At 42.7% G+C, this 12,356-nt stretch overlaps 1 protein-coding gene across 3 annotated transcripts in view; it reads right to left on the bottom strand.

Moving 5' to 3' along the window:
• Nucleotides 1-2,072: 2,072 nt before the first annotated feature.
• Nucleotides 2,073-12,356, bottom strand: part of LOC311026134 (deoxynucleoside triphosphate triphosphohydrolase SAMHD1-like) — a 72,089-nt gene continuing 61,805 nt past the window's right edge. For all 3 annotated transcript variants that reach the window (XM_084029491.1, XM_084029490.1, XM_084029489.1), the window contains exons 2-15: nucleotides 11,624-11,694; nucleotides 11,142-11,302; nucleotides 10,044-10,159; nucleotides 9,613-9,683; nucleotides 7,841-7,996; nucleotides 5,959-6,059; nucleotides 5,763-5,871; nucleotides 4,804-4,895; nucleotides 4,577-4,692; nucleotides 3,870-4,009; nucleotides 3,517-3,609; nucleotides 3,312-3,416; nucleotides 3,078-3,215; nucleotides 2,073-2,921 (exon numbers count right to left, since the gene is read on the bottom strand). In XM_084029491.1, coding sequence (XP_083885617.1) covers nucleotides 2,907-2,921; nucleotides 3,078-3,215; nucleotides 3,312-3,416; nucleotides 3,517-3,609; nucleotides 3,870-4,009; nucleotides 4,577-4,692; nucleotides 4,804-4,895; nucleotides 5,763-5,871; nucleotides 5,959-6,059; nucleotides 7,841-7,996; nucleotides 9,613-9,683; nucleotides 10,044-10,159; nucleotides 11,142-11,302; nucleotides 11,624-11,665 — 1,455 coding nt within the window. In that variant the 5' untranslated portion in view covers nucleotides 11,666-11,694 and the 3' untranslated portion in view covers nucleotides 2,073-2,906. The remainder of the gene's footprint in view (nucleotides 2,922-3,077; nucleotides 3,216-3,311; nucleotides 3,417-3,516; nucleotides 3,610-3,869; nucleotides 4,010-4,576; nucleotides 4,693-4,803; nucleotides 4,896-5,762; nucleotides 5,872-5,958; nucleotides 6,060-7,840; nucleotides 7,997-9,612; nucleotides 9,684-10,043; nucleotides 10,160-11,141; nucleotides 11,303-11,623; nucleotides 11,695-12,356) is intronic.

Raw genomic sequence — 12,356 nt, 5'->3', positions numbered from 1 at the left:
TGCCTGAAAAAATGTTTAAAAAAAATAATGCACTTTTGGGGATCGTGTTCTGCTTGTGCGTGGCTCGTTCCGGAACCGGAGTTGGGGCTGCAGCTGGTCTGAGCGATGAGGTCCCGGTGTCCCGCCGTTCTGGTGTTGGACGCGGAATCCGGTGCAGCTGTTGAGCAAAGATGATGAAGACAGTGATGATGATGATGATGATGATGATGAAGAACGGCTTGTGCAGGCACCGGGGTCTCGCCACCATTATGTCTACTGCTGTGTTTTGTGATATACCGATAGCCCTATCTTGACCAATGTTGACTAACACTCAAAATGCTTCCGAGGGGGTATTTGGCTGGATGTCTTGGTGGAAATGACCTAGGGTGCATTTTACTCCGAACCATCACTTTAAAGAGTTTTTCAGGCATAGACGCCTTTTATTGGTGCCATCAATGGAACGGCACCTGTCTACCTTCAGACACTGGTCAAACCTCATGCCCCGAAGCGAGCACTTCGCTCCTCTACTTCAGCTGGCCGGCTGGTACCACCATCGCTGAAATCAAACAAATGTCGCTCAGCAAAGTCCAGACTCTTCTCTGTTCTGACGCCTCAGTGGTGGAACGAACTCCCGACCAATGTCAGGACAGCAGAGTCATTGGCCATCTTTCGAAAAAGGCTCAAGACTCACCTGTTCAGACTTCACCTCGACTCTACATAGCATGACCCACTAACAACCCCCCTCCCAAAAAAAAAACCTTACCTATAGCACTCTGATCTTAGCACTGTTGCTCTTGAAGTACTACTTTACTCAGATGAGGACCTAACACTTGTTCTATTTTTAGCTCTTACTTTATCGGCAATGATACGTTGTGGTTTCTTTGTTTCCTTCTTTTGACAAATGTACTTATTGTAAGTCGCTTTGGACAAAAGCGTCTGCTAAATGACCTAAATGTAAATGTAAATATTAGAAGTGGACAGATGTGGAAAAACAGGAGAGAGAGGGAGATGTGACATGCAGCAAAAGACCTCGGGACGGGATTCAAACCGGGGTCAGCGGCGTATGTAAGTACATGGCATACGCTCTAGCCACTCCTCCACCTGGCGCCCCAAGACTGCTACTTTTCGGGGGAGGGGCGGCATCATAAAAGAATTCTGCTTAGGGCACCAAAATGGCTAGCAGCGGTACTGACCGAGCTGCTTATAACACCAACAAAATGGGGAGAAGTGGACGACGCGCTTTTTGTAGTCCATTGTTATAGTTTCTCCAGCGCAGGCGCACGTCAATCACCGGATCATCAGCTGTCAATCATCAGCAACATTATAATGACGTAGATAGTGAAAGTCCGGTCGGATTCTCTGAGCACCGCGGTCAACTTTTCCTAAATCCTTTTCAGTTCTCCTATCGCCTTTCCTTAACCCCAAAGAAGAAATAGGAGTTAGTCCTTATTTTTTGGCTATTCGTCTGCACCCGGGGACTCATGAGTGTAAAGCGCCCTCTTGTGTTGTTTCAGTGTTACTGCAGGAGACTGAGATAAATAGAACAAGCTGATTCATTTACATTAGTGGATGCTTAGAAATGATATTTGTCCCTTCATTTCCTGCTCATATAGCTGCCAAGAAGCTCACCGATATCATGTTTTTCTTTTCCCCTATTCATCTGTAGTGTCTTCAAAATGTATTTCATTTTACAGTGTATATCTTTGTATGTATATCTTTCATGTATATATTTAAGATATTTTTTTTCTTAGACTATCAGCCAGAAATCTTCACTTTAGCAGCTCTTTCATCCACCAAACTTACCTGAGGGGTTTGTTCATATATCCATCACTGACTGATTTATACATTACTCTTTAATGATCCAATGCAATTACATCTTAAAAATAAGATACGTATATATCGCTTCACTTTCTGGATTGGTGTATTTGTCCTATTTGTTCATCCAGTGTAAAGCGGTTCTGATACATTTACTGATGTTTTGTGTTTATTTGTTGGGATTGTAAAAGCATCCTAACATTTCAGGGAAGTCTCTGATTTAACTGAGTGCAGCTGCCCTCTGGTGTTCAACAAGTGTACTTACATCAGGACACAACTGGAGAGAAAAGAGTTTTATTTTAAACAGTTTCCAGCCCCTTTTCAACAGGATTCACAGGTCTCCAACAACTCTTCTCTTCATCAAAAATATTGTTCTTCGGAACACAATCAGCAAAATAACACAACCAGCAATCAGGCAAGATCAAATCATATTTAAAATGCACAGATCTTATTATTATTGATTATTGATTATTATTATATGATTATTATTATTATTATTATTATTAGATCTATAAGTTGAAAGGAAAATAAAATAGTGGGAAAGTTGAGCGACTTACTGTTAAAACAATAAATAAAACGCCACACAACACACATCTGAAAAATATAAACGTGCAAAGTAAACACAACCACTTCAAAGTACTATATTAAAAGTCCCCCCCCCCCTTAAAACAAATGAGATGTATATAAATATAAATATACTGCTCACATGTTCAAAGCAATACATTCTAGTGACCATGATTTACTGCTCAGGGTGTAAAAACATGATCGCCGGTTACTGGACAGAAACAAGGAATACACGTAAAACACCTGCAGCTCCAAATTAAAAACCTGATTGAACTAAAACCACCAGTAAGATATTGATGTAAGCATCCTCAGTACAAGCCCTGAATATAGAATATAGAGTTTATATATTACTTTCCCGTCCTCATTTGCTGAGCTCAACACTCACCTCATAGAAAAATATAATCTTTTCCGTCTCGTCTGCCGAATGTGTGACAGATCGCTCGCTTCCTCTTACTTAAAAAGCTGAACTTTGGCTTTCTTCTTGTTGTTTCCACGATCACGCTCCCCTTCCCCACCCTCGTGGTCGGCCCAGCTGCCTTTCAGAGGAGTCAGCTCAGCCCGTACTGTGTGTGAATAAAGAAAAAAAGCATGAAGAGCAAATGAGACTCAAAGCTCAGTTCACCTTCCATTGCTGTCTTGGAGTGCTAGTTAATGCTTATTTAATGCTTCCCACCACCGTCTCCTGTGACTCCGGGGGGATCCCTGCACATAAATATTACCGTGGGCTTGGAGAAGTTCTTGTCCATGCACCACTGCTCAAAGTGTCTCTTGGCTGCCTCCAGACTCCCCTCGTCCGTCTTCTTGCAGTAGACTCTGATCAGCTGCTCAGCAAACTGCTCCGGCAGAAGTTTAGACACCTGGCGACAAAGAAGGCAGCTTATCTTTTTACAGACGGAGACAAAAACGAAGAAAAGACGGATAAAGATTTGGTTTCCGTGAACTGCAGCTCTGACCAGGTCCTTGCTGATCTTGTGGGCTTTGGTTGGGTCAGCCTTGGAATAGAAATGCATGTTGTTGATGGGGTTTTCCTCCCTCATCCCGTAGTCCATAGAGATGATCTAAAAGCAAATGCATTAGCTTAATATAAACATGCATAATTAATCATACATAAATCAATAAAAGCACAGTGCTGTTTACAAGAATGAATTAAACACTCACACTGACTACAAAGTCCTCTGCCTGCAGACCGTCGTCCGGGGAGCCGCTTGGTTTGGATCGAGCCAGTTCTTCCTCGAAGATGGGACTCATCTCCTTGTAGACGAGGAAGATGGAGAAGTGATGAAGCTCATTTCATTACATGAGATTACCTTACTTTGTTTTATCATGGTGGTAACATATCATAAAGCTTTTGTACAAAAATCCAAATCAGGATATCCAGTAGTTTTTTGCAGACACAAACAAGTATAATTTATTGAAAATGAATTGTCAATAATTTGGAGAATCATCATCGACTGGAATAATTCTTAGCTGACGATGTACACTATAAAAAGTAGATTAAGACAAACACACACCTGGTTGACTATGTCGGTTTCCCCTGGCTGGGTTTGGCCCAGATACTTGTAGAGGCGTCGACAGACGACGTTGAGCAGAATGCGCCTGGACTCGGCCAGCTCATCGGAGGAGGAGTTGAGTATCTGTTCGAAAACGTGATCTACAAGGACAAACTTAGCTTAGTTCAAGCAAAGACACCGCAGTCACCTAATAAGTCACTGAATTCATCTTAATTTACCATGTGGTTTTCAGCATAAAAACACAGACATGTTAAAATCCCCTCACTACATTTAATACAAACAAATGTCATATGAAGAGGTAAACAAACTAAATAGTGCAATAAAAGTGCAAAAATATACACCATCGTCCACATTTAATGAACTGGGTTTAAAGCAGGGATTTAAAGTTTTTGCATTTAATTACTTTTATGTTTGTATAGAGTTGCACATCACAAAATAACATGATGAAACGGACCATAATTTAATAAACATCACGCTGTATTAAAGAAGTCTTGAAACTAGAGATTGAGACCATAAACAATGTTTACTGAGATAATACATCAAAAGATATGTGGGACCATTTTCTCATAGACTTCTATACAACCAGAGAGGAGTCGCCCCCTGGTGGCCAGCAGGGAGAATGACAGTTTAAGGCACTTCAGCCTTGGCTTCACTCTTCAGAACCGGATTGCCCACCTCTTCCCTGTGTCTGAAGGGTTTCTACAGACCTGTCAGCTTGGTGTAGGCCACCATGTCATCGATGGATGTGGACAGAGTGAACATCTGCCCCTTCGAACCTTTGATCTTGATGTGCCCGTCTGCTTTTAAGAAGGCCTCTGTGATCCTGGTTAAAACCAAACATGTCATTTTCAAACCATTCTGCTGCATATCGTACGAGGGACGGCGAATCGTGATGTCATTTATCGTGATGTAAAGACAACGACCGGCTACTCACATGGTCTCGATGATGTTGCCCACTGGGTGCTGGTAGGCTCTTCTGTGGAGGCTGTTCCTGGTGTGGAACATCTCGTACAGGTTGCCCGCCTCCTGTTAGAACAAGTTAACGGCATTTTGATTTTACAGCTCATTAGAACGTGGACCTGGGCTCCGATAGTAGCCAACCTGATAATAAACTAAACCATGAATGGAACGTTGTGTCCGTAACTTATTCCACAACTGTTGGCTCATTTAGAAATTTCACTGGTTCCTCTTAGAAGAGCCCCCTGAATTGATAACGGTGGAATTATGAAATATAAGTTCCCTTAAATAATTGAATACATGTTGCATTATGCAATAAAAGTACACGTAAATAACTAAATGCTGCATTAGCACATATAAGTCTCCTGAAATAAATAAAGGTGGAATTATGAAATAAAAGTACCCTGAAATAAACAACTGTTCATTTATATTTATTTATATATTTATCGTCTATCCGATTTAGATAAACGGCCTTTGCAACTACTTGAAGTAACCCTTTCAGGTGTTCAGGTTTCTTTCTTACCAAAATGTATTTAATTTTGATGGTTATTAGATAACGATAACTTGGGTGTGTTTTTGGACCAAAAAAACAGGAGCTCTTCTCAAACAATCCTGTTTCCTGGTTCAGATCACATCCATGTCTGGGCTGTATGTCGCTGTTGAGAAACTTTGTTTACCAATTATTACCAAATATTTTTCTGGTGAATCATAACCAACACCACATGGGAGGGAACTAAGCAGTCAGACAACTAGAAGAGACTCTTCCAGATTTTGAGAAAGAGGCGGTTTAGATCATCGGCCAACAAGGAAAGAAACTCCACTGGTACGAGAACTAATTAGTATATATAATAAGTATTCTTATTTTGGTTCACCGTTTCGTTTGACTTGTTGCATATAGACAAGTTGCTTTTTCAACAAGCATATGTGACAACATACCTTGTCTCGAGTGCAGATGTGCTTTTGGCCGTCCACCTCACACACCCGGGCGAACATCAGGAAGCGGCTGTAGTCGAAGTTGTTCTGGATGCCGAGGTGGTAGCAGTCCCTGAGACGAGCAGAGGCAAGCGTCATCGGCAAACTAACACGGATCAATACGAACAATATCCAACGTCACCAGATCACGAAGCCCCACCTGGCAAAGTAGTCACACTTGTCCACGTCAATGCCGTTTATTTTGTTGGCAACGATCTCGTAGAGGAAGGACTTGTCTTCTGGACGGCCTTTGTACGGCCACTGTGGAGAGGAACACCAAACCACAGTAAGCTTGGCCATGATGTTTAATGCATATGAAGTAAAGACACACACACACACACACACACACACACACACACACACACACGCATTCCTTTAAAGGAGTCATCACCTGGTTTTATACGTATCCAGCCCCCCTTGGATCGCTTTGGATAAATTCGTAAAACTTATTAGAAAAAAAAAAAAAAAGTTTTAATCAAACATTGAGCTTGTTCTGACCCTTTTTCGTACCGCGATTTTATCACGCGAGATTACGCGCGAGGTTTTGACTGGTCCGGATGTGCATTGTATAATATGTAATGAGGCGCGCGTTGATTCGCCGCAGGAAGGACAGAGCCGGGGGGGCTTGCCTGCATGCAGACTCCAAAACATAATGGCGGCGCTTCGGCGATTTCAGGTAGCGGACGGGGCGGGGTTGGGTGGTGAAAGAGGGGTGGGCTTATGCAAGTAGCCGCCACGGTGACGTCACCGAAGGCGCAGAATCAAAATCTCGTGCTTTAGGAATGCACACCCTTGTGTGCTATTCCTGTTCGGAAAAAGAGCAGAAGCGAAAAAACGGCGCCACTTTCAAACTCCAGCCTTTCAGGCAAGTTTCAACTGAGGTCAAACACAGATATGCATGTTTTAACAAGAGAAATTGCGATTTCCGGGTGATGACTCCTTTAACTCCTGGACAAAATCCTGAATGACGGAGTGTGTTTAACAACCACGCCACTGTGAGCTGCTGCGACGTTTTCATGCAACGGCACCTCAACAATGCAGCATTGCCGGTGTTCAGCCGACGATCGCCTACCATTCATTGTTTTTGACTTCCTGTTCAATATTATCACCAGAAACAAGCTAACTAAGCTAAGTTCATCTAGAGTATTCTGTTGAATTAACTGAAAATTAAAACCAGAAAAGGGAACTTGAATTTAACTTTGTTTTTCTCTTTCTTTTGCTGTAATATCTCATTTGAAACTTGAACGGTTGAGGTTGAACTTATTTAAATTACATTAACCGCGTTACAGCAAAACGAAATGCATTACAGTAATGCATTACTTTTGTAACGCGTTACTCCCAACACTGTCTATAACATGCTATTAATAATAACATCTTTATGCATATCATGTTTTTGCAAGTTATATTTGGGTTCTGTGGAAATTGTTTGACATATTTATCATAGTTAAAGTAAAATGTTGGTCTAATTCTCTGATCTAAAGACAATTATACAAAAAAAAAAAAATATGTCATTTTGGTCATTTTTGGTCTTTCACGTGACAAAATCACGAGGACTAGGCTTGGCGGAACCTTCTGCTGGTACAGTTGTTTCCGACAGACGGACTTCTCTGAAACCCCCGCTAAAGTAAGCCTGATGGTTAGCCTGCCCCGGGACAGGCTAGTTTGGTCGGATAAATTCCCATGGTTACTTAGCGGAGAGTGCCTCAAGTCTCGTTGATGGAACGCAACTCTCGCTAAAGGTAGCGAGCCTTATCGAAATTAGCCCGGCTTTGGGCTTAGCGAGTTTGATGGAATACCCCTCTGGGGTTATTAACCAAAATACTCACACCCATAAATATTATGATCCCAAACATAACGCCGCCCTTTCAGATGCTTTTAGAATCTGTTTTTCAGAGCTCTGAAACAGACTAGGAGAAAATTGTAATCACTATTTTTTTCTTCTAATTTTTCATGTGTTTTTTAAATGACCGGTCAACAGTTTTCCAGGTTTTTCCAGGTTTTTCCCAGGACGCTACATCCCAAAGGCAGACCTGGCGGCTCACCATGCCGTGAGCTGTATCGGTGTCCGGTGGGCCGCCGATCTGCTCCTTGATGAAGTCCAGGTCCTCAGACAGCACCAGGCTGTGCTGCTCCATCACTGGCTTCAGGTCGTTGCTTTCCACCAGGTGGTCAAACATCTTGAGGGAGGCCGTCTCATGCTGCAACACCAACAGACTCGTACTTAAACCCCGGGTTGGAAAAGAAAGCTCGATGACTCATAAATGAAGGTTATCTCCGGTGAAACAGCGGGATACAACGTCTTATCTCACGCTTGCCGTCTGTGGTCACAACTCACAGAACGACCATGTGCCCCGTCGCCGTTATCAGCACTGCTTATCTGTCTAGAAGGCGTAATGACCAAACGAGCCCTCGGCTGCCAGGCTTGCAAGTCAAATTACATCAATTACGACTGCAAAAAGAAACTAAATTATTTACTGCTTTGACCATCTGGTGGAGCAGGAAACAAACAGTCATGGTGGATAAAAACACGGGGAGTGACCAGGGGCCTGTACTATGAAGCGAGTTCAACATACCCAGGGTATCTTTCAGAGATCCAGCTTAAGTAACCCTAACAAAGGCAATCGGAGATAAGCGGTCACACGAAGCTGGTTATCAACTCGTTAACTCAACCCAGGGTTTACCTGTCCAGCTATGAGCGCGTGCACATGAAAGAGGCGGCGTTTGCAGCATTTGACCAATCACATACATGGATCAGTCTACGGCAGCGGAGCGGCGTATTTCACGTACGAGGAGCGAACCATAATCTTACAGAAATACGAAGAAGTTAAACATATAATGCAGGCAAAAAGCAACAGTTTCATCTCAAAATGCAGGAAGGACAGCTGGCAAAAACTCACCGACTGTGTGAATGCGGAAGTCGTATTAATAGTAGTATAATATGACTACCCCATCATAAGGGCACTATTAGATCTGACTGATTAAATGTTAACCTTAACTTCACTGATAGCTTTGTGGTAGAGTTAACGCCCCATGAACCAAAGCTCCTTGCAGCGGCCCCGGTTTGAATCCACCCTTCGGCCTTCTTTTAAATCATGTCGTCGCTCTCTCTCGTCCCTTAAACTCTTACGATGTCCTTCCGCAATAAAAGGCCAAACATATAACTTTAAAATGATGAATGTGTTGCTTGGATGTATTCTTATAACGTGGTTTATGACAATATCAGCCTCATTCTTTCAGCTGCAATCCCGGCGGTGTAAAACGGACTTGGGAGCAAATCAAATAAATATAAAAACATAATTCAAAGTGGTGAGTAGGCTGTACGCTGACACAGAAAAGTCTTTCCCTCCGATGAGAATCTGTATCTCTCATAGAAAACATAGTCAGGGACAGAAAAAGGGTTTTGCCGGTCTCTGTACACACTATAGTTTTCCTATGAGACCCTCTCATGGTCCACCGAGCTTCTTTTTTTTTATATCCGCGCACCAAGAGAGCTGATTGGACAGTCGGCGGTGTGTTTCTCCATGTTGATCTCTTAACCAGCGTCGTAGGATGGAAAACCCAGAGTTAACGCTTAAGTTACCTCACTAAGCACAAATCCTGCTTCGTAGTACAGGCCCCTGGGCTCATATGTCGCTGTTGTGAAACCTTGTTTACCAATTATTGCCAAATATTTTTCTGGTGAATCATAACCAACAACACATGGGAGGGAACTAAGCAGTCAGACAACTAGAAGAGACTCTTCTCTTAAAGTTTCGTTTGACACTTACTGCGTATCGAAACTAAAGGACTAAATGAAATCACATTTGTTTCTTACCTTCCATTTAAGTCCTGGACGTGCTTTGGGGATGAACGACCCGTCAAACATATGGGAGAACGGCCCGTGTCCTGGCACGTGAACAAATATAAAAAATGGTTGATTTGACACGGCAAGAACGACGAAAAGAACAGAACCATGATATGATTTTACAGAAAAAGCTTACTGTTAGATAAAAGCAGGATACCTAAGTCATCTCCATGTAACTTATGAGTAAACATTTTTGTTGCATGTACAGACTTCATTTTGACAATACTTTCATTTCCATGTTACCAGAAGAACATCTCAGTCAAAGTAATGAAACCATCTTGCGACCCCCTCGGTGTCTCCCGAAACCCCTGGTCCAGAACCCTAGAACCCGAGAACCCTACCACCCTACCTGAACCCTAGAACCCCAGAATCCGAGAACCTGAACCCTGCGTGGGACTCACCCAGGTCGTGGCAGAGTCCAGCGATCTGCACACACAGGATGTCTCTGTCGGAGATGAGGAGCTCCGGCTGCCTCTGTTTCAGGGCTTGTACCAATTGCCCGGCCAAGTGACCCACCCTGCACCCGAACACCACAAAACACCACAGATACATCAAATATAAACAAACAAACGTTTTGTGCACTGTTCAATTTGAAAAGTTGCCCTTACCAAAACTGGTCGCACTTAAAAAAGGTAAGTAAAGTCCTTAAGTTTAGTATCGACTTGTAGAGTTTACTTAATGTTTTTAAGTTGTCCAACTTAAAATAGCAAGTACACTGATCTTTCTAAGTATTAGCAACTTAAGTAAGCCAAGTTAGCCTGACTTCACTGAACAGTTGTCTTTAGAACGATTAGTTCACAGGGATATTTGTATTTGATCAATTCTGTGTGAACTGATGAACTGATCGTGAACCATGGCCCCATCGTGGAAACAAATACAACTTTACTATAAAAGCATTTAGAAATTGTGAAAAAAACATTTGGATTTATACACAAAGAGGCTGTTTGTCTTGTACTTTTGTCACTGCATCAGTGCACATGTAAGTTTTGTACACATGAAAAGAGAAGGCAGATACTCTGTACAAACATTGTAGCCTGAAACACGAAGAAGAAGAACGCCACCCTTATTTATAAAGTCCTGGGTGTTTCCTGTAACACCCAGATCCGTGATCATTGTGATGCCACAAATAAATGTGTTCCAGTACCAACGTTGTGTCTTCAAAGGGCTTCAAGGGTTTGTGTAGTTTAGAAAATAAAGCTTGATTGAGTGAAAAGCAGTCTTGTGAAAATAGAGCAGCCTTTGAGAATTCAAGATGATTGCAAACAGCCTCTTTGTGTATAATTCCAAATGTTTGTGTCACAATTTCTAAATGCTTTTATTGTAAAGTCGGATTTGTTTCCATGATGGGCCATGGTTCAAGAAACGCAGACTTGCTTACTGAGATGAAACGTTGTATCATTGCATCACTTTTATTACACGTTAGGTATGAGTCTTTATTGCAATCTGCAGACTTTGCTTTTATTTTCTCTCTGCGTTGGACAGGAGACGAGAGGACGTACCCGATGCAGTGTTCAAAGCGGTTGTGCGACGCCCCGGGGAAGACGAAGTAGGTCCCTCCGAGCTGCTTGAGGCGCCGGAGTCTCTGGAACTGAGGGGTGTCGATGATGCGGACGAGAAGGGGGTGCAGCTCCATGTGGCCGTGGATGGGATCGTTAAACACCTGGAGGACGGGAAAGGGCATGAGCAGCTGAGAGACCAACCTCACCATCGCATTTAAAGCACATGCAGGCAGTCTGTGTGTTTGTCTCTGGGAGGTCGATAAAAACAGCTGGGAACTGGTGTGTGTGTCACACCTGCATTTGCCATTTTGCCGAAACTGATCCACTGCCGGTGTTAACTCATTTACAATAAAAGAGATACAATGAATGAATGAGCTGTGTTAGTGTGAGTCATTCTAACATTGTAAAAACAACAACATGAATGTACGTATTTGTTATCTATTTAAAACATCAACACCAGATCCAGCTTTTTGACTCGTTACCTTGTGTGCGGACTCCTCCGACGTCCAGGTTGGCATGTCCATGTTGTTGTTGACGGACGGGCGGTGACGTGTTCTGGCCGGCGGTGCTTCCAACGTCGCCTTCAACAGCTGATCGGGCCGCTCCGCAGAAAAAGACACCGGCCGGCGAAAAATACCCGGGGTTTTGTTTCTACGCCGGCCGTGTCAAGCTAAGCGAAACACGGATGATGCTTCCGGTGACTGTTTTTCAAAATAAAAGTCGACGAGCGAAGTCCCCCCGCTCCTGCTAGCTAGTTCCCCATTAGGGCTACTGATGAGTTCATCCATCCATTTTCTACCGCTTATCCTGTATTCAGGGTCACGGGGGGGCTGGAGCCGATCCCAGCTGTCATTGGGCGAAGGCAGGGTAAACCCTGGACAGAACGCCAGTCCATCGCAGGGCCAACATACAACCATTCACACTCACGTTCACACCTACGGTTTGTTTATTTTCCCATTACTTTATCTATAGCCTACTGTATTATTTTTGTTAGTATATTATTATTTTATATAATTTAACGTGCCTTGATGTTTCTAAATTCATTAACCACAATTAAAACATTCAGGTCACATATTTTTGTTAAATTGTATATACTTTATGTTATTTAAATATTGTGTTTAAATTGTATTCCGAATATGTAAGTTACAATGCAGCAATGAAGATCTGGGGGAAATACACAATAATTTATCTATGTATATATTTAAGGTGACGTCA

The sequence above is a fragment of the Eutrigla gurnardus genome (assembly GCF_963514095.1).
Source record: "Eutrigla gurnardus genome assembly, chromosome: 15".
NCBI classification, from domain to species: domain Eukaryota; kingdom Metazoa; phylum Chordata; class Actinopteri; order Perciformes; family Triglidae; genus Eutrigla; species Eutrigla gurnardus.
The sequence above is the reverse complement of the archived record's forward strand: the minus strand, read 5'-3'. Positions and strand labels throughout refer to the sequence as shown.